This window comes from Geotrypetes seraphini, chromosome 6 (assembly GCF_902459505.1).
Source record: "Geotrypetes seraphini chromosome 6, aGeoSer1.1, whole genome shotgun sequence".
Taxonomy (NCBI): domain Eukaryota; kingdom Metazoa; phylum Chordata; class Amphibia; order Gymnophiona; family Dermophiidae; genus Geotrypetes; species Geotrypetes seraphini.
In genome coordinates, this window is record NC_047089.1 from 239,399,743 (window position 1) to 239,421,358 (window position 21,616).

At 45.3% G+C, this 21,616-nt stretch overlaps 2 protein-coding genes across 2 annotated transcripts in view; one reads left to right on the forward strand and one right to left on the reverse strand.

Annotated features, from left to right (window-relative positions):
* Nucleotides 1–6,495, reverse strand: part of MBTPS2 (membrane bound transcription factor peptidase, site 2) — a 52,554-nt gene extending 46,059 nt beyond the window's left edge. The window contains exon 1 of the mRNA XM_033950357.1: nt 6,137–6,495. Within this exon, the coding sequence (XP_033806248.1) occupies nt 6,137–6,472 (336 nt within the window). The 5' untranslated portion in view covers nt 6,473–6,495. The remainder of the gene's footprint in view (nt 1–6,136) is intronic.
* A 5,064-nt stretch (nt 6,496–11,559) lies between these two features.
* SMPX (small muscle protein X-linked) overlaps nt 11,560–21,616 on the forward strand; it is a 34,502-nt gene continuing 24,445 nt past the window's right edge. The window contains exons 1-2 of the mRNA XM_033950358.1: nt 11,560–11,962; nt 18,033–18,090. Of these exons, the coding sequence (XP_033806249.1) occupies nt 18,052–18,090 (39 nt within the window). The 5' untranslated portion in view covers nt 11,560–11,962; nt 18,033–18,051. The remainder of the gene's footprint in view (nt 11,963–18,032; nt 18,091–21,616) is intronic.

Consider the following 21,616-nt stretch of genomic DNA (forward strand, 5'->3'; position numbering starts at 1 on the left):
CAAGCAGAAAGAGACAACAAGAAGAGAGAAGGGGAGTGGAAAGAGAGGAAGAGACAAGAGGAGAGGATGAGAGTGGAAACAGAGAGAGAGCAAACAGAAAGAGACAACTGGAAGAGAGAATGGGAGTGGAAAGAGAGGAAGAGACAAGAGGAGAGGATGAGAGTGGATACAGAGTGAGAGCAAGCAGAAAGAGACAACTGGAAGAGAGAAGGGGAGTGGAAAGAGAGGAAGAGACAAGAGGAGAGGATGAGAGTGGAAACAGAGAGAGAGCAAGCAGAAAGAGACAACTGGAAGAGAGAATGGGAGTGGAAAGAGAGGAATAGACAAGAGGAGAGGATGAGAGTGGAAACAGAGTGAGAGCAAGCAGAAAGAGACAACAAGAAGAGAGAAGGGGAGTGGAAAGGGAGGAAGAGACAAGAGGAGAGGATGAGAGTGGAAACAGAGATAGAGCAAGCAGAAAGAGACAACTGGAAGAGAGAAGGGGAGTGGAAAGAGAGGAAGAGACAAGAGGAGAGGATGAGAGTGGAAACAGAGTGAGAGCAAGCAGAAAGAGACAAGAAGAAGAGAGAAGGGGAGTGGAAAGAGAGGAAGAGACAAGAGGAGAGAATGAGAATGGAAACAGAGTGAGAGACAGCAGAAAGAGACAACAAGAAAAGAGAAGTGTATAATAGAAGAGAGAGTGGGGATGAAACAGTACACGTCAACCTGGGATAAAAATTGAGTTTATTAAAGACAGTTGAAATACTAAACATTTGAGATTTTCCACCGAAGGGCTCCTTTAACTATGCTGCGCTAGCGGTTTTAGTGCGCGCGCTAGACGCTAACGCCTCCATTGAGCTGGCGTTAGTTTATCAGCGTAGCGCGGGGGGCAGCGCCACGCTAAAAATGCTAGCGAAGCTTAGTAAAAGGAGCCCTAAGTTTTTATGAGCGCTTTTATTTGGTGTTTTACAGTACTTTTCTTTTGGAAGTTAAATGCTTAAGCGCCACCTACTGAATTACCACCTATACTCCTGAGGCAGGCTTCCACTTTGAAGCCAATACACAGGCTGTGTCGGGTCTGGAAGAAATTGAAAGACAGATTGATTGTCTCAAATGTTTTGTATTTCAATTGTCTTTAATAAACTCAATCTTATCCCAGGTTGACGTGTACCGTTTCTTCCCCACTCTCTCTTCTATTAAATAACTTAACTGAAGGGTCCTGATCCCAATGGGACCCGTTTCACACCTTGCTTCATCAGGGGACTAGAAGGAGAAATAGCTATTCCTGACAACCACTTAAGGAATCTTTTAAGTCCTTTCAAAATTAGTGAAAACCTAAAAAGCTGGATGTCACAATATTATAACCGATGATTAATGTTACCCTTTATAGAGCCATGTGCAGTTACACCAGCCACTAGAGGGAATCTGAGGTCTTTTTTTCCTCCTTGCTATGAATGTTATAAGAGAGAACTGTTAAAAGTCAGCACAAAACACATTTTGTTTGTTTGGAATTCTTCTTCTAGTGAATCTTTCCTATCTGAGTTCTGTGTCTGTGCTTTATTGCAGTGCTCTTCAACCACCGGTCCTTGGACCAGTGCCGGTCCACAGAAATTTCCTGCCGGTCCACAGGGCCAGCACGTGCATCAGGCCCAAAACAGTGTTCTTCAACCGCCGGTCCACAGAGTGATCGATGTGGCGTTATCTTCGAGCCAGCTCCCTCTTCCTAACTGATTCAGTGCACAAAGCCACGGGCAGTGGCTCCTACGGGCATTCTGCGCCTGAACCGGAAGCCTTCTCTCTGACGTCGCAACGTCAGAGGGAAGGCTTCCAGTTGAGGCATGGGATGCCCGTAGTACTATTATAGGGGCGGAGTCTGGGGTGGAGATTGGGTAGAGATGGGCGGGGTCTGGCCCACGACTTAGCCCAGTGTTCTTCAACCGCCGGTCCATGGACCAGTGCCGGTCCACAGAAATTTCCTGCCGGTCCACAGGGCCAGCACGTGCATCAGGCCCAAAACAGTGTTCTTCAACCGCCGGTCCACGGTGTGATCGATGTGGCGTTATCTTTGAGCCAGCTCCCTCTTCCTAACTGATTCAGTGCATAAAGCCACGGGCAGTGGCTCCTACGGGCATCCTGCGCCTGAACTGGAAGCCTTCTTTCTGACATTGCAATGTCAGAGGGAAGGCTTCCAGATGAGGCATGGGACGTGCAAGGTGTAATTAGTACTATTATGAGGGCGGGGTCTGGGGTGGAGATTGGGTAGAGATGGGCGGGGTCTGGCCCATGACTTAGCCCCGTGTTCTTCAACCGCCGGTCCACAGACCGATGCCAGTCCACAGAATAATTCTTTTATTTCTGCCGGTCCATAGGTGTAAAAAGGTTGAAAAACACTGCTGTATTGTGTAGTGTGCATAGCTTGAATGGGCATACATCCAGGTTGAATTGGTGGTAAAGTATTTATTTTGGTGTATTTTGTTTGTGAATTGTTAAAACATATGCCTGACATGCCCACGATTCAGCTGAAGGCTTTGTCAGAGGCAAAACTGTAATTAGAACAATAAAAACCAACAATCAAAACAATAACATATAATCCAAATAAAATCAAGTAGTATCTATACATATTTTAAATAATTAAATAACAAAAGAAGAAAACCCAACGATGGCACAGAGAATGGACAGACCAAAAACAAAAGAAACCGGGGAGAAGATGTTCTTGATGCAGGTGTTAAATTGTTGTATCATAATTCTTTACTGTTCCTGTAATTTACTCTTATCCTGTAATGTAATTCTACTGGAATTGCCCAGACATCTTCTATATTGTAATCCGCCTAGAACCGCAAGGCACAGGCGGAATAGAAATCCCTAATGTAATGTAATGTGTTTATTCAGACAATTGAAAGTTGCAATCGCAATCCACATGTGCGTGAGATGAGAAGGACCCAACACGGCCCGTTTCGACAAAAACATGCCTTCCTCAGAGGTCCTAGATTATGCTACGAGATCAGAGAAAGCAAATGTGGATGTTGAAAAACCAACACAAACCCCGAAGTCTAACATGGCCAAATCAGCTCATTCACACGGGCATTGCTATTGCAACTTTCAATTGACTGAATAAACGCCTGCATCAAGAACATCTCCACAGTTTCTTTTGTTTTTGGTCTTTAAATAGTTAGAAACATGTATACATAATAATTGCAGAAGTGAAAACATGAAGCTGCATATAAAAAAGAAGGTTGATTGGTTAGAAAGTGGTGCCCATTCTCAAGGCTTCAACATGCTACTGCCCCTAAGTTTCAGACTTACTTAATTTAGGGCTCCTTTTACAAAGGTGAGCCACGTGTTTTAGTCCGTGCTAAAAACTAACATGCCCATTATAAGTCTATGGCTGCGTCAGCGTTTAGCGCACACTAAAATGGCTAACGCACCTTTCTAAAAGAGAGAGTGAGCCTTTATGTGTGAGCTACTATATATCCAAGATAAAGGCATTTTTCTCAGCCTGTCTCTCTTCAGTTTTTCTTTTATTCTGTCTTCTGCAGTCCCATTCTGCTGTCTCCTTTTATCCTTATTTCATCTCTCTCCTCTTTCATTCTACTCTCTTTTTCCTCCGATTTGGTCTCTGTCTCTCTTTCTTTCCACTCCCATTCTCTCTTCCAGTTGTCTCTTTCTGCTGTCTCTCACTCTGTTTCCACTCTCATTCTCTTCTGTTGTCTCTCACTCTGTTTCCACTCCCATTCTCTCTTCCACAGTCTCTCTCCTCTCTTTCCACTCCCATTCTCTCTTCCAGTTGTCTCTTTCTGCTGTCTCTCACTCTGTTTCCACTCTCATTCTCTTCTGTTGTCTCTCACTGTTTCCACTCCCATTCTCTCTTCCACAGTTTCTCTCCTCTCTTTCCACTCCCATTCTCTCTTCCAGTTGTCTCTTTCTGCTGTCTCTCACTCTGTTTCCACTCTCATTCTCTTGTTGTCTCTCACTCTGTTTCCACTCCCATTCTCTCTTCCACAGTTTCTCTCCTCTCTTTCCACTCCCATTCTCTCTTCCAGTTGTCTCTTTCTGCTGTCTCTCACTCTGTTTCCACTCTCATTCTCTTCTGTTATCTCTCACTCTGTTTCCACTCCCATTCTCTCTTCCACAGTTTCTCTCCTCTCTTTCCACTCCCATTCTCTCTTCCAGTTGTCTCTTTCTGCTGTCTCTCACTCTGTTTCCACTCTCATTCTCTTCTGTTGTCTCTCACTCTGTTTCCACTCCCATTCTCTCTTCCACAGTTTCTCTCCTCTCTTTCCACTCCCATTCTCTCTTCCAGTTGTCTCTTTCTGCTGTCTCTCACTCTGTTTCCATTCTCATTCTCTTCTGTTGTCTCTCACTCTGTTTCCACTCCCATTCTCTCTTCCACAGTTTCTCTCCTCTCTTTCCACTCCCATTCTCTCTTCCAGTTGTCTCTTTCTGCTGTCTCTCACTCTGTTTCCACTCTCATTCTCTCTTCCACAGTTTCTCTCCTCTCTTTCCACTCCCATTCTCTCTTCCAGTTGTCTCTTTCTGCTGTCTCTCACTCTGTTTCCACTCTCATTCTCTTCTGTTGTCTCTCACTCTCTTCCCACTCCCATTCTCTCTTCCAGTTGTCTCTTTCTGCTGTCTCTCATTCTGTTTCCACTCTCATTCTCTTCTGTTGTCTCTCACTCTGTTTCCACTCCCATTCTCTCTTCCACAGTTTCTCTCCTCTCTTTCCACTCCCATTCTCTCTTCCAGTTGTCTCTTTCTGCTGTCTCTCACTCTGTTTCCACTCTCATTCTCTCTTCCACAGTTTCTCTCCTCTCTTTCCACTCCCATTCTCTCTTCCAGTTGTCTCTCACTCTGTTTCCACTCTCATTCTCTTCTGTTGTCTCTCACTCTGTTTCCACTCCCATTCTCTCTTCCACAGTTTCTCTCCTCTCTTTCCACTCCCATTCTCTCTTCCAGTTGTCTCTTTCTGCTGTCTCTCACTCTGTTTCCACTCTCATTCTCTCTTCCAGTTTCTCTCCTCTCTTTCCACTCCCATTCTCTCTTCCAGTTGTCTCTTTCTGCTGTCTCTCACTCTGTTTCCACTCTCATTCTCTTCTGTTGTCTCTCACTCTCTTCCCACTCCCATTCTCTCTTCCAGTTGTCTCTTTCTGCTGTCTCTCATTCTGTTTCCACTCTCATTCTCTTCTGTTGTCTCTCACTCTGTTTCCACTCTCATTCTCTTCTGTTGTCTCTCACTCTCTTCCCACTCCCATTCTCTCTTCCAGTTGTCTCTTTCTGCTGTCTCTCATTCTGTTTCCACTCTCATTCTCTTCTGTTGTCTCTCACTCTGTTTCCACTCCCATTCTCTCTTCCACAGTTTCTCTCCTCTCTTCCAGTTGTCTCTTTCTGCTGTCTCTCACTCTGTTTCCACTCTCATTCTCTTCTGTTGTCTCTCACTGTTTCCACTCCCATTCTCTCTTCCACAGTTTCTCTCCTCTCTTTCCACTCCCATTCTCTCTTCCAGTTGTCTCTTTCTGCTGTCTCTCACTCTGTTTCCACTCTCATTCTCTTCTGTTGTCTCGCACTCTCTTCCCACTCCCATTCTCTCTTCCAGTTGTCTCTTTCTGCTGTCTCTCACTCTGTTTCCACTCTCATTCTCTTCTGTTGTCTCTCACTCTCTTCCCACTCCCATTCTCTCTTCCAGTTGTCTCTTTCTGCTGTCTCTCATTCTGTTTCCACTCTCATTCTCTTCTGTTGTCTCTCACTCTGTTTCCACTCCCATTCTCTCTTCCACAGTTTCTCTCCTCTCTTCCAGTTGTCTCTTTCTGCTGTCTCTCACTCTGTTTCCACTCTCATTCTCTTCTGTTGTCTCTCACTGTTTCCACTCCCATTCTCTCTTCCACAGTTTCTCTCCTCTCTTTCCACTCCCATTCTCTCTTCCAGTTGTCTCTTTCTGCTGTCTCTCACTCTGTTTCCACTCTCATTCTCTTCTGTTGTCTCGCACTCTCTTCCCACTCCCATTCTCTCTTCCAGTTGTCTCTTTCTGCTGTCTCTCACTCTGTTTCCACTCTCATTCTCTTCTGTTGTCTCTCACTCTGTTTCCACTCCCATTCTCTCTTCCGAAATCTCTCTCTCTCTCCCCACTTTCTGAATCTACCTGTCCACATCAGGTCAGTCTCACCTTCAGCAGAGTGTCCGCCAGGTACACAACGCACCAGCCCCCCAGCACTACCACCACCACCGGGATCGGGATCATGGCGGAGGAGCAGACGGGGTGGGGTGGGGAGGGGAGCGCCCAGCACACACGAGCCGTTCCCGCCTCGACAGAAAGGAAACCAGAGACAGAGAGAGCAGACGGAACGAAACAAGAGGGGCCCAGTGCGGCTACACGCCGGGCTGTCACGCCGGACACTTCCGGGAAAGGACTGTCTGACGTCACTTCCCGCTCGGAGCACGTCAGCGCGTCGCCGGCGGCCATCTTGTGGTTGGCGGCTTTTGGAAGCAGGGAGCGCGCCATTTTCGTTTCGATTGGGAAAGCGAGGAGGGCTTGGGAAAGTGCGCCTAACAGTAGGGTTGCGCCGCATGGCCAAGCGCCGTTCCGCCCCCAGCCCAACCCCAGCAAGCTGCTGCTTTTAATGCCAGTTCTCCAGACACACCCCGCCCTATTCCACCCACCACCCCTGCCCCATTCCTCCCCACCCAGGGATCTCAAAGTCCCTCCTTGAGGGCCGCAATACAGTCGGGTTTTCAGGATTTCCCCAATGAATATGCATTGAAAGCAATGCATGCACATAGATCTCATGCATATTCATTGGGGAAATCCTGAAAACCCAACTGGATTGCGGCTCTCAAGGAGGGACTTTGAGACCCCTGGATGGTCTCTGCTCATGCGCAGGTGCAACACAATGACATTCTATGCATGCATGTGACGTCATCGCAGCGCAGGGCACCTACAGATGTGGCCCCGAGCTCAAAGCTTATCAGAACCAAGACAAACGCCAACTTTTCAAAAACCCATCCAGATACCTGGACTGTCCTCTAAAGAGAGGATATGTCCATGTAACTCCAGACAGATGTCCCCAGCTTCAGAATCATCTCTTCTGTCCCTGATTTTAGTATTTGGGGCAGAGGTGCGGTATCGAAGTTTGGTGTGGGCATATTACATTAGTGATTTCTATTCCGCCATTACCTTGCGGATATGTGGCATGTGGTCCAGCTCAATTCTTTGGATAATTGGAAAGAAATGAGCTGCGGTGGTTTTATGCTCTTGACACGGTGATTTTTGCTATACAGTACATATTGTGATCCCACGTTGTGACAAACTGTGTGCTATTTGATTAGATGTGAAACTACTAAATACAACAGATTGGTGAAGTGGGAAAAATATAAATATACAATTGCAAAAACCCCCAATTGCTTAAGGCTGAGAGTCGGCTCAAATGGAAGAAAAGCCTCAGGTTTTATCGGCAGAGCTTAAGCTCAAACCACCACTACCACATCATTGGCAAAAACTTCCAAAAAGAGCAACAATACACTATTTGAGGTTGTTTTTAGAGGACTAAGATTCTGTAGCAACTTAGAAAACTGTGTTAGAATTTTAGAGGAGTTTCATATATTGCCGACGTTTCAGGGTGCTAAGCTGTTTCTTCAGGGCTTATAGACTTCACTTATAACCACACAGATTGAATTGTTGCGTTCATGGGGATTCATAGGGACACTGGTGAGACCATGAACACAATGATTCAATCTGTGTGAATATAAGTGAAGTCTATAAGCCCTGAAGAAACGGCTTAGTATCGTGAAACGTCAGCAATATATGAGACTTCTCTAAAATTCTAACACAGTTTTCTATGTTGTTACAGAATCTTAGTCCTCTAAAAAATAACCTCAAATAACTTATTGTCACTCTTTTTGGAAGTTTTTGCCAATGATGTTGGTGGTGGTGGTTTGAGCTTAAGCTCTGCTAATAAAACCCGAGGCTTTTCTTCCATTTGAGCCAACTCTCAGCCTTAAGCAAATGGAGTTTTTTTACAATTGTAAATTTGATTAGATGTGACATGTTTTAGGAGCACCAATTTTTTTTTCTATCTCCACTAGAGAGTTGCGCGAGGACAGAAATCCCACCCATCCCCGCCAAATTCCCACCCATCCCCGTGAGGAATCCCACCCGTCCCCGCGAGGAATCCCTCCGTCCCCATGAGGAATCCCCCCCGTCCCCACCCGTCCCCGCGAGGAATCCCCTCCGTCCTCACCCATCCCCGCGAGGAATCCCCTCCATCCCCACCCGTCCATATAAACTACAGAAATAGTTATTTCATTTAATTATGCTACTGAATTAAAGGCTCTGGTAGAAACCCATTTACAAAGAAGCATAAATACTTTATTAATTGGGAAATATTAATTGGGAAGAATACATACTTTGTAAACGGGTTTCTACCAGAGCCTCTAATGTTTATAAATTTTTATCAACACAACTTTATCCTAAAGCAAAAAAAAAAAGAAAGAAATAGAATTTTTTTTCCTTCCTTTGTTGCCTGGTTTCTGCTTTCCTCATGTTCTCATTCAATTCTTTCCATCCACTGTCTCTCTTCTCTCTGCATCTTCCATTTGCTCTGTTACTATGCCTCCCTTTCTCCCCCCTTCCAAATTGGTCTGGCACCCATCTTCTTCCCTCCGCTCCCCCCATAGTCTGGCATTTCTGTCTTCTTCCCTGCCAGCGTCTTCTCCCCACTCTCTCTTCCCCATTTCCTTTCAGCATCCTTTCCCCCCCCATCTTCCCCATGTCCTGTCAGCATCCTTCTCCCCCCTCTATCTTCCCCATGTGCTTTCAGTGTCCTTCTACCCCCTCTGTCTCCCCCATGTCCTTTCAGCGTCTTCTCCCCCCCCCCCCGTCTTCCCCATGTCCTTTCAGCGTCCTTCTCCCCAGGTCCCCCACCCGACTGACAACAGAACAGGCCCGGTCCAACAAACCTCCCTGCCCTGTAGCCGCGAATCTAAATTACCTTCTTATAGCAGCTGGAGTATTGAAGCTGCTGTAAGAAGGTAATTTAGATTCGCGGCTAAAGGGCAGGGAGGTTTGACGGACCGGGCCTGTTGTCGGTCAGTCGGGGGACCTGGATGGCTGTGCTACACCCAGGGCGGACCGCCTCCCGCCTTGTACCACTGCCTTTTCCTACTGCCTTTGCTTAAGCCCTCCCTCCGATGTCAGCGCTGACATCAGGAAGACTTCCGTTCGGCTGTGTGCGGCAGGGCAGGTAGGGAGACGAGCCTCGCGGCTGAATACATCCAGCCCCGCAGGAACCCCGCGACCCTCGGAGGTGTCCCCACGGGATCTCCGTGACCCTAGGGGGCGTCCCCACGGGATCCCCGCGACCCTAGGGGGCATCCCCACGGGATCCCTGTGACCCGAAGGGGGAACCTGCGAGATCCCCGCGGGTCCCGCGGGATTCTCGTCGTCCCCGTTCCCGTGCAGCTCTCTAATCTCCACTGTTTGTCTATGTGATACTTATTCATGGGAGTGACTCCTGTGTCTGCAGTTGTACAGTATAAAGTCTACCAGGCAAATTACCTTATTCACCCAATATGAATTAGTAAAATGCTGAAACCAACTACCATTTACGCTATGATCTTGTGACCAGGTACTTGGAAGACAAAGGGATTGAGGGGTACAGATAAGAGTAGAGGTAGATTATAGGGATGGGATTAGAGGTAAGTTACAAAATTAATCAGGGACCACTGTTCAGGCACTAGGCCTGATGGGCCGCCGCGGGAGCGGACTGCTGAGCAAGATGAACCTCTGGTCTGACTCAGTGGGGGCAACTTCTTTCTTATCTCAAATTCAGAAAACTTCTAAAAGCATTTCTGTATCAAGACAGGGCGCTAATCCTGAAGTAACTGAAACAATAATTGTAAAAGCCCATTTCTAAACTGTCTAATGCAACTCCTAGGACAAAAACAAAGAACTAACGACCTACTTGTAACTATATATGATCTAACTGTATTAATAGTTGTAGTGATCTACCTGTACTAACAACCCTACTGAATGTCCACATCAATCTGTCCACTGTAACTTCCTGTGTAACTGACCCAACCTCTTGTAATGTAATCTGACCTTGAACTGAATAGGTAAAGGGAGAATAGAAAATCTGATTAACATAACATAACAAAATATAATTGGCTATCTGTTTGAAACCATGGCATAGTACTAAAAGGACATAGTATATTCAAAAGTGTCCAGAGAAGAGTGACAAAAATAGTTAAGGGACTAGAGGAGTTGCCATACAATGAGAGGCTAGAGAAACTGGGCCTCTTCTCCCTTGAAAAGAGGAGACTGAGAGGGGACATGATCGAAACATTCAAGATATTAAAGGGAATTGACTTAGTAGAGAAAGTGAGATTGTTCACCCTCTCCAAGGTGAAGAGAATGAGAGTGCACTCTTTAAAGTTAAAAGGGGATAGATTCCGTACAAACGTAAGGAAGTTCTTCTTCACCCAGAGAGTGGTAGAAATCTGGAACGCTCTTCCGGAGGCTGTTATAGGGGAAAACATCCTCCAGAGATTCAAGAAAAGGTTAAATAAGTTCCTGCTGGAACAGAACATACGCAGGTAAAGCTAGACTCTAGTAGGGCACTGGTCTTTGACCTAGGGGCCGCCGCAGGAACGGACTGCTGGGCACGATGGACCACTGGTCTGACCAGCAGCGGCAATTCTTATGTTCTTATGTTCTCTCAATTGATAATAAGCACCTGTCTTTAAGAATAGGTAGCTGGAGCCAATTTTTGTCTGATTTCCTTAAGCATCTGTCTTTAGCATATCTGTTGAAATTCCAGGGCTGTGTAAGATACTCCCCAATACTATGCCAAGGGTACTTTGTTAATCTCAAAGTACTGGTATTTTAGGCATTATTTAATGGCATACTAATGTCTTATGTTAGATTGAATGGCCAGGAGCCATTCAGTCTATCTGCACTAACATTCCCAGGGACAGAGTTATATAATATCCCAGAGACCTTTGCTTGCACTCTTGACCTGCCAACACACAGTAATGGAATGCTGGCAGCACTAACCAGATATTTTCAGTGGCACTAACTGGTTAAGTGCCACTGAAAATTAGTGGTTGGCCCCAAACAGGTGATTTAACTACCCAGCAGCCATTTCTGACCAGCTAAATCACTTTGAATATCAAGCCCTGAGTTTCTTACATAATAACATAGTGGGTGACAGCAGATAAAGACCTTCACGGTCCATCAGACAGGAAAATGCTGCAGGAACGGTGGTATGTTTATTTTTGAAAGACAAGCCAAAGCAGGGTTAACAAAATTTACTAAAGTAAAATCTGGACCCCCCCCTAGACCTGCCCCCCAGTCCCACCCAGTTCCACCCAGCCCTGCCCCATTATGCCCCAGCCCCGCCCCCAATCCCACCCTAGCTCTGCTCCAGTTCCACCCCCCCTGCTGCCTGCCCGATGCAATTTAGAGCAGGCTTTTCAAAACCCAGACAAAGTGTCGGGTTTTTAAAACCCTTCTGGATATCTGGTAACCCTAAACCAGAGCTAGTACAAGCAAGCAACACTAGGTAAAATAAGTCCTCCCAACAGCTAATGCCTGGATCTGAAGTCTGCTCAATGAGTTGCCCTTACTGACAAACTTCTCCCTGACATCCAGCCCCTGTTTTGTTTTTTTCAGCCTCCTAAGTCTGCTGGTGAGATGGACCCAAGTCACAGATTGTAGCAAAGTCTATATTTAGGAAGACCAGCTCCCAAGCTATGACAGGAATCCCTTTCACACTTAAGCTTTCAAACGGAGCTCATCCCTCCAGCCTCAGAGCAGCTCTCTACAGAGCTTGATGGGCACACGGCAGCCCAGCAAATTCAGCCACATTTGCAAGGACCGAAGCCAAGGCCAGGTCTTCGCAGACTGAGAGAGGAAGGAGCCTTGTCCACTGTCGAAAAACACTCAAGTGCCCCTGAGGACTTTCAACTTTCCAAAAGAAAAGAAAGAAGAAACCTGGTAAGCTGTGGGAAAAATATAACAGTTTAATAGATTGAAAAGGGGTGCTCTAGACTAGAGTGATCCTCCTGTTTGACTAAGCAGATTGGGAGTGAAGGGGCTTGTCATAGTGGAACCTTGACATCTAGTGAGTACGGACTGTATATACAAGGATAGCTGTGGGGGACATGACTTCAGTTTCTGCAAAGAGGGTGTTCTATAGCTGGTAATTTATCTTTCTTTTGACTTAACAGGATATTAATATTTTCAATGTAACTGTGACCTTGTGTCATGCTGAGTGCACCTGTCAAGGATTTAATACATATGGTACTGAAAGGCAGGGTTTCAAATAATCTAGGACATCACTGGAAGCAAAAGCTGAAACATTATACCAGTAATGTACTGTGCTCGTAAGTTTGCATGTCGCCTCATGAGTTTTGCATTCATTTCCCCCTTTAGTTCTAAACAGAGTTAAGATGTCAAAAATGGGCCTGGAAACTTTCAACTTTATCCCAACTTTCCATGAGCTTTCCCAGCACCTGTCACAAGGTGCCTAAGACTTTCTTGGCTTCAGCATTTTCATGTGCTGTAATAGAACTTTTATATGAAGGATATAATACAGTCATATCTGTGCTGGATGCCTCCCCTGTTCTTGGATAGAGTCCTCCTGTAGTGTTGGCAGAACAACATCCAAAGTGCACTTTTATTCCTCGGGCACAAGATTTGCACTCTAATGACTTGTCTCCTGAGCATTTAAAGCCCACTGAAAAGTCAGCCCAGCCTGGACAGCTGCAGATCACTCTGCACCCTCTCAGGGATTATTTTTAGGTCAGAAGGGGGGTAATCTGGACAGCTTTTCTATCCCTGCCAAATATGGGCCTACCTGTTGATTCCCTCCTTTAAAGTGACCCTACTGTGCAAGACTTAATTTAATTGCAGAGAGGATTGTTTCTTTCAGCTTCCTGAGACAAGATAAAGGCCCTGATGCTCAAGGCAAACCAGACTGGCAATGTTTTATTTAGACTGGTTTAAGCCAGCCCAAATGAAATGTTATTGTGTGTCTAATGCACAAGGACTTTTGGCGCTGCTTCTACAATGCGTGAAAGTAGCCACTGGAATCTATTCCATCCACTGCTCAGAGAAGCAGCACACAAAACTCCCCCCCTAAGGGCTAATATCTAGCAACAACTCTCAAGCAGGCATTAGGGTGAGGAAGCTCTGAATCACGGAGAGCCAAAAAAAATCAGTTTTCCTTTTCCCCTCAAATGGGTGCCTGAACACCGATTTGTAATGCAAATAAAAAGCTGACAGGAGAGAAAAAAGAAAGCATTAGAAACTCCCAAGATTACAAGTGGCACAGCAACCCTATAGAAAGTACATTCTTCCTATCTATAATAGGTTTGGATGCTCCAGAGACCACAACCTCTACTGGGCATGTGCAGAAGAGCTATACTTACCATGCTCTTGTGAGCATGCACCAGACATGCTCCTCCCCCTTTAACATCCAATGCTCAATACTAACAGCATGCTTATACCGGTATTTAGTTAATTAATTTATTTTGATTTCTATCCCATTCTCCCAGAAGCTCAGAACGGGTACAAGTAGATATTCACAATCGTTTGAAAACAGACTAGTCATGACAACAAATAGGTAACAGTAAACAATAACAGAGCTTATTCTAGAGACCAGACTGATCATAGCGCAGAGTACTAGGAGAAGTATATTGAGGAGGCAGTTTTTAATGGCCTGATTGGCGGAAGAGGAAGGTCTTTACTGCTTTATGGAAGTAACACAGTAGCTCACAAATATGTTGAATAGAATTGGCCTCAGTAGCAATCCCTGAGGCATTTTACTACTTACATTTCTGTTCTCAGAGAAAATCTATTGACCGACACCCTGACTGACAGATGATGGAGGGTGGTGGTTAATGGAGTTTTCTCAGAGGATAGAAATGTAAGTAGTGGAGTGTCTCGAGGATCAGTACTGAGGCCAATTTTATTCAACATAGTTGTGAGTGACATTGGTTCGGGACCGAGTCGGGAGGGCATCTGTGCATGCGCAGATCGCATGCATGTGACATCACCACATTGCATCCACATATGTGCAGATGACCTCCCGCCGCGGTCCCAAGCTGGAAGCTTTTCAAAACCCGGACAAAGTGCCAGGTTTTGAAAAACTGTCCAGATGCCCAGACATGTCCTCTAAAAAGACTGTTATCAAATAGGGTGCACTATTTTCAGAAGCTGACGTGGGACACATTTTTAGATTTCTCCTGGCCATTTTTGGCTTTTAATGACATTAATCAACAGGGGTTGGTATTTCTCATTTCATTACAAATGACAGCCCATCTCTAACAACAAAGTGCTATTATGGTAGGGCAACCAGTGTAAATCTAGGCAAAGTTGTGAGTTATTTAAAGTGATTGTGTTCTTGGCACTAGGAGGGTAATACTATAAAGAAGATCCATTTTTAGGCACCAAGAAGCAACCAATAGGCTTCTTGAAGCCTATTCTATAAAGAAAAGTAAGCCTCTAGTTTTCTTTATAGAATACTAATGTACATTTACACCAACCACACATAGATTGCTAAAAGAAACATGTAAATTATAGTATTCTATAATTTATATGTGTAACTGTGCACCCAACCATGCTTCATCCACACTCCACCCATGTATACGCCCACCTTCAAACTACTACTGTTTGAAAGAAGAGCGAGATGTGAAGGTGGTCATGTCTGACAGCTTTAATGTGGACAAACAGGTAGAAAGGGTGACAGCCAAAGCCAGAAGAATGCTTGGGTGCATAGAGAGAGGAATGGCCAATAGGAAGAAGTTGGTGATAATGCCTTTGTATAAATCTCTGGTGATGCCCCATTTAGAATACTGTGTACAATTCTGGAGATTGTGCCTTCCTAAAAATATAACTAGGATAGAGTTGCAGGACTTGACAGGGATTTTGGAAGACTCCTTATTTGAAGTTAAAGATCAAGGTATCTTATTGATGAATTTTGTATTTGAACAAGATCTTGCATCTGTGGTGAGAATTTTCTTCAAGAAGGGAGCAATCCCTTTTTGTGGTCAAAGAATATGGATATATCCAGATGCAACGAAGTCTACGCAAGATAGACAGAGAGAATTCTTAGTAATTTGAGACGAAACAAGAGGATTGGGTGCTACCTTCTTGTTTGCTTATTCCTGAAAATGTGTAGTAAAATACTTGAGTGTAAGATATGTGTTTTTCCTCCCGGAACATTTAAGATCTTTTCTGGACCTTAAGAAGCTGACCAGTGGCTCTGGATGAGTACACTTCCCCCTCCCCATTCGCGGTTTCGGCAATCGAGATTTCATATATTTGCGAATTTTTTGGGAGGGGGAAAAAAAGAAAAAAAAAACAACCCATAGTTTAGCCTTCCCCCGGCGTCCCGGCCTTACCTGGTGGTCTAGTGGGCTTTCGGGGCAGGAGCGATCTTTCTACACTCCTGCCCCATGTAGATCGCCAACAGGAAATGGCTGTGGGGAGTTCCCGTTGTAGTCTCAATTCCTCCTCCTCTCCCCCCAAGTCAGCCATTCAGCCTCCTCTCCCCCCCCCCCTGGTCAGCCAATCAGCCTTCTGCACAGCCGATTCCTCCTCCTCCTCTCCCTTTCAGAGTATACCGGGTATGATTTACTGCACCTGCCAGCGCCCCAGCTGCCCTATCCTGCCTCTCCTGCCTTTTTACAGACTCAAAACCACATTTGCAGTTTTTCAAAATTTTCGGGTGATTCTGGAACCCCTGCGAATTTCAGGGAAGTACAGTATATACCTTATCTCAGGGGTCTCCAAAGTCCCTCCTTCAGGGCCGAATCCAGTCGGGTTTTCAGGATTTCCCCAATGAATATGCATGAGATCTATGTGCATACACTGCTTTCAATGCATGTTCATTGGGGAAATCCTAAAAATCCGACTGGATTCGGCCCTCAAGGAGGGACTTTGGAGATCCCTGCCTTATCTTAAGCATTTTTACTATAATACACTCATCCTACATATCTCACACATAATACTAGTATTATGTATAGTGGTGTAGCGAGGGGGCAACGCATCCAGGGCAATGGCACCCTTCCCCTGCCCTCTTCTCCACCCCCCACTGTACTCCCATCCGCTCCTTCCCTGCCCCCATTCCTCTTTAACGTTCCCAGTATGAGCAGCAGCCCCAACCTGCTGCTCGCGACAGTGTCGGCTCTTCCTTGGACATCACTTCCTAGGTGTGTGCCCAAGATGTGACATCAGAGGAAGAGCCGACGCTGGCGTGAACAACAGATTAGGATTGCTGCTCACGCTGGGAATGTTAAAGAGGTACGGGGGAAGGGAAAGAGCATGCATGCGGCAGTGGGGGGGGGCAGAGAGGAGGACGGGTGCCAGTGCCCCACCATGACAGCGCCAGGGGTGGACCGCCCCCCTTACTACTATTACTACTACTATTAATTATTTCTATGGTGCTACCAGACACACTCAGCACTGGACAGAGTCACAAAGAAGAAAACAGTCCCTGCTCGAATGAGCTTACAATCTAAACAACCAAACAAGATGTCAAGGATACAATTAAGTGGACGGTTAATCTGCTGGCAGGGTTGGAGGGCAGAAGGGAGTACAGGACAATCGAGCCATTGTGACATCACTGATGAAGTTGGCTCTTATTGGTGGAATGAGGCATTATGACATCACAAGCTCAGCTCTGCTTCCCAAAGACTGAAACTCTTCACACTATTATTAATTATTTCTATAGCGCTACCAGACGCACGCAGCGCTGTACAGAGTTACAAAGAAGGTAGTCCCTGCTCAAAAGAGCTTACAATCTAAACAGCCAAGATAGACAAACAGGATGTCATGGATACAGTTAAGGGGAATGGTTAATCTGCTGGATAGGTTGGAGGGCAGAGGAGTAGGGTTAAGGATTGAAGGCTAGATCAAAAAGGTGGGTTTTCATTCTGCGTTTAAACAAGGGAAGGAAGGGGCTTGGCGGACAAACTCGGGTAATTTATTCCAGGCATAGGGGGCAGCTAGATGAAAGGAACGAAGTCTGGAACTGGCAGTGGAGGAGAAGGGTAACGCTAAGAGTGACTTATCTGAGGAACGGAGTTCTCCGAGAGGTGTATAAGGAGAGAGAGTGGGGAGTAGCCAGCTATTTCCTCCGTGATGCTGTGCCCCCTGTTTGTTGCATTATTAGTTAAAGTAGTCTATGAAAAGGCTTCTCTAGAACATCTCTTGAAAAAAAGTGTGAAATTGTTGCAGCTTTTCCAAACAACAGATTAAAAAAATGTCAACCCTAGCGCCTTTCGAGCTTTCATATATAAAGTTTTTTATTGATTTTTTCATATAACAACAAGTGTCATAAATTTTCATACAATTATCTTAACAATACACTTGATATTTCTATAATGTATTTTATATAAAACATATCTTATATTATTTTTATTATGATTTTACATATTATATATCTGTAATTATTTTTCTTATGAATTTATATAATATACATATTGTTATGATTTTATCAATTATTGTTTAATTATGAACCTTTTCCCCTCCCTTTATTATGTTGTTTTTATTTAAGAGTATCATCTATTATAATATTTTATTTATAATTTATGATAAAGAGAATAAAAAGTCCTCCCTATCCCTTCCCACCCTCCCTTCTTTAATCATTGTCTTATTATGGGAAAAATGAAAATCAGTCATTGCAAAAGTTTGTTAATGGTCCCCAAATTCTCTTGAACTTATCCATATATCCTTTTTGTGTTGCAAATGTACGTTCCATCTTATATATATGGCAAATTGATGTTGCCTTTCGAGCTTTCAGACTCTGCTTGTCAGCAACAGAAGTGCTTGGCTTCATAATTTCGTAGTCTACATTATTAAAGAAGAAAGTTCGGCTGTTGTTGTTTTCCCACACACGTGTAAGGGTGTAACCAAGCAACTCTGAAACTGAGCCTGAAAGAGCGTTTAGAGTAGACAGGCGAAGTGGATGGATATTGAGAGCACAAGCATGCATCAAGCTGAGGTTAAACAACATACTGTTGAATTTCAATGTCAGAATTTCTTCTTACTTTGTCTGCAGGGACGGAACTCCTTCTAAAATGTCTAATCAGCCAACGTCAAATGTGAGAGCCATTCAGGTAAGCTATCGAAATGGATAATTTATCTTTATTTTATATGTGCATTTCAACCAAGGTTCAACTCAAGGGACTGAGGGCATTTGATCCCCAAGGGGTCGATAGTCAGATACGTCTCCTGGCCAGTTAAACCACTTGTTCTGCACTAACCAGTCACACTCAGAGGCACGTAATCAGATAGTGGCGCTGAAAATGTCCAGTTGGTGCCCCAAAGTGAAGTCAGCTATTATAAAAACTTACGAATAGTCTTACTGGTTCAGACTATAAGTGAATCCAGCCCAGGATCCCATCTTCACGGAGGCCAATCCAAGTCACAAATACCTGGCATAAACCCGAATAGTAGCAGCATTCCGTGCTACCGATCCAGGGCAAGCAGTGACTCACCCCCCCCCCCCCCCCCCCCCCCCCATATCTGTCTCAACAGCAGACTGTGGACTTTTCCTCCAGGAACTTGTCCAAACCTTTTTTAAAACCAGCTACATTAACCGCTCTTACCACATCCTCTGGCAACGCGTTCCAGAGCTTAACTATTCTCTGAGTGAAAAAAAATTTCCTTCAGTTGGTTTTAAAAGTATTTCCCTGTAACTTCATCGAGCGTCCCCTAGTCCTTGTCATTTTTGACAGGAGTGAAAAATCGATCCCACTTGTACCCGTTCCGTATCACTCAGGATTTTGTAGACTTCAATTATAAAAACATAGAAACATAGAAGATGACGGCAGAAAAGGGCTACAGCCCATCAAGTCTGCCCACTCTGCTTACCCACCCCCTGTCTATGCCCTAATGACCCAATTTCCTTATCTTGACCCTCGTAGGGATCCCACATGGGTATCCCATTTATTCTTAAAGTCTGGCACGCTGTCTGCCTCGATCACCTGCACTGGAAGCTTGTTCCAATGATCAACCACTCTCTCTGTGAAGAAATACTTTCTGGTGTCGCCATGAAATTTTCCGCCCCTGAGTTTGAGCGGGTGCCCTCTTGTGGCTGAGGGTCCCTTGAGAAAGAAAATATCATCTTCCACGTCGACACGTCCCGTGAGGTACTTAAATGTTTCGATCATGTCTCCCCTCTTCCTACGTTCCTCGAGAGTGTAGAGCTGCAATTTGTTCAGTCTCTCTTCGTACGAGAGACCCTTGAGCCCCGAGATCATCCTGGTGGCCGTCCGTTGAACAGATTCAATTCTGCGCACATCTTTACTGTAATGTGGCCTCCAGAATTGCACACAGTACTCCAGATGAGGTCTCACCATAGCCCTGTACAACGGCATTATGACTTCAGGCTCCTATCTGGTTAAGCTCCACTGAGCAACCCAAAACACGAGATTCACGGCAATTTACTGGTTAGTGCTGCTGAATATCCCAATTAACCTGCCAACACCTATCTGCTTAAGCTAGAGGTGGATTGTAGTTTCACCACATTCTTCTGATGTGCATTTAGGGTTACTATATTTTACAAAGGAAACCCCTGGAAACACATAACCCACCCCGTTCCACCTCCAGCCACGGCCTGTTCTGCCCCAGTCCCACCCAGTACTGTCTCCAGTCTCACCCAGTTCTGCCTGTGGCCCCGCCCAGTTCCTCCCCCCCCCAGCCCTGCCCCAGCAAGCCTCCTCTCTTCTGCGACGAGCACCGGTCGCGTCTGGAGGGCCTGGAGCATGTGCGGATGTGTATGACATCATCTTCGCATGCTCAGAGGCCCTCCATATGCGACCAGAGTATGTCGGGGCTTTCCTAAACCCGGACAAATGTCGGGTTTTTGAAAAGCCCATCCGAGAGCTGAGGACGTGGCCCTCTGGCTCAAATAAACAGGGGGTGTGGCAGGCTTGAGCCCGGACAGTCCTCTAAAAAGAGGACATGTCCAGGTTTTCCCAAACGTCTGGTAGCCCTGTGTGCATTAGAAAGATCTCTAGCAATCAAGGTCGGGTTCTGAAAAAAGTTGCCAAAAGTTAGGCACTGACAGGTACCTAGATTGCCCCTACCAGCACCTAACTTAAGTATTTTAATTGGTTTTAAGTGGCACGATAATTGGTTGCACCATCAAAACAATAGTTAAAATCTTATATTTAAAAAATTAGGCGCCAAGTTTCAAGTTTATTAAAAAATTTATAAACCGCCCAATCGGCCTTCTAGGCCGACGTCTTGAAGTGGGCGTGTTTAGGGAGCAGCACCGGACTTCGGCATCACTAAGTACCACTGGCCATGATTCTGCAAGGACCTTAGGTGCCCGAAATGTAGGCCTGTAAAACCCTGGCCTACATTTCCAGCGCCTAGGGTCCTTTGCTAGCCGCGTTTCTGTAAGCAGCTCCTGTCCGTGATTGACACGCAGCAGGTACCCGTTTTGTAGGCACCTGCTCTGGCAGGCGCCACTGACGGAATCAGCCCCTCAGAGACTATGGAGAGAGTCACGCACTTCAGAGAAAAATTTGTCATGAATGCACACATGGCCGTGCCTTACCTAAAGTCATAGTTACATAGTAGATGGCGGCAGATAAAGACCCAAATGGTCCATCCAATCTGTCCAACCTGATTCAATTTAAAATTTTTTTAAATTTTTTCTTCTTAGCTATTTCTGGGCAAGAATCCAAAGCTTTACCCGGTGCTGTGCTTGGGTTCCAACTGCCGAAATCTCTGTTAAGACTTACTCCAACCCATCTACACCCTCCCGGCCATTGAAGCCCTCCCCAGCCCATCCTCCACCAAACGGCCATATACAGACACAGACTGTGCAAATCTGCCCAGTACTGGCCTTAGTTCAATATTTAATATTATTTTCTGATTCTAAAGTCCTAAGTCCTAAACATTTTTTGGTTTACTGTTTCACACCGCTTCAGAGGCATGTATACTGCGGCGGCCAAAAAAGCAAACAGGATGCTGGAAATTATTAAAAAAGGGATTGTTAACAAGACTAAGAATGTCATAATTTCCCTGTATCGCTCCATGGTGCGACCTCATTTGGAGTATTGCTTTCAATTCTGGTCTTCTTATCTCAAGAAAGATATAGTGGCGCTAGAAAAGGTTCAAAGAAGAGCGACCAAGATGGTAAAGGGGAAAGCCTAAAAGGGTTAGGGCTCTTCAGCTTGGAAAAGGGACGGCTGAGGGGAGATATGATTGAAGTCTACAAAATCCTGAGTGGAGTAGGACGGGTACAGGTGGATCGATTTTTCACTCCTTCAAAAAGTACAAAGACTAGGGGGACACTCAATGAAGTTACACGGAAATACTTTTAAAACAAATAGGAGGAAATTTTTTTCACTTGGAGAATAGTTAAGCTCTGGAACGTGCTGCCAGAGGATATGGTAAGACCGGATAGCATAGCTGGATTTAAGAAAGGTTTTGACAAGTTCCTGGAGGAAAAGTCCATAGTCTGTTATTGAGAAAGACATGGGGGAAGCCACTGCTTGCCCTGGATTGGTAGCATGGAATATTGCTACACCTTGGGTTTTGGCCAGGTACTAGTGACCTGAATTGGCCACCGTGAAGATGGGCTACTGGGCTTGATGGACCATTGGTCTGACCCAGTAAGGCTATTCT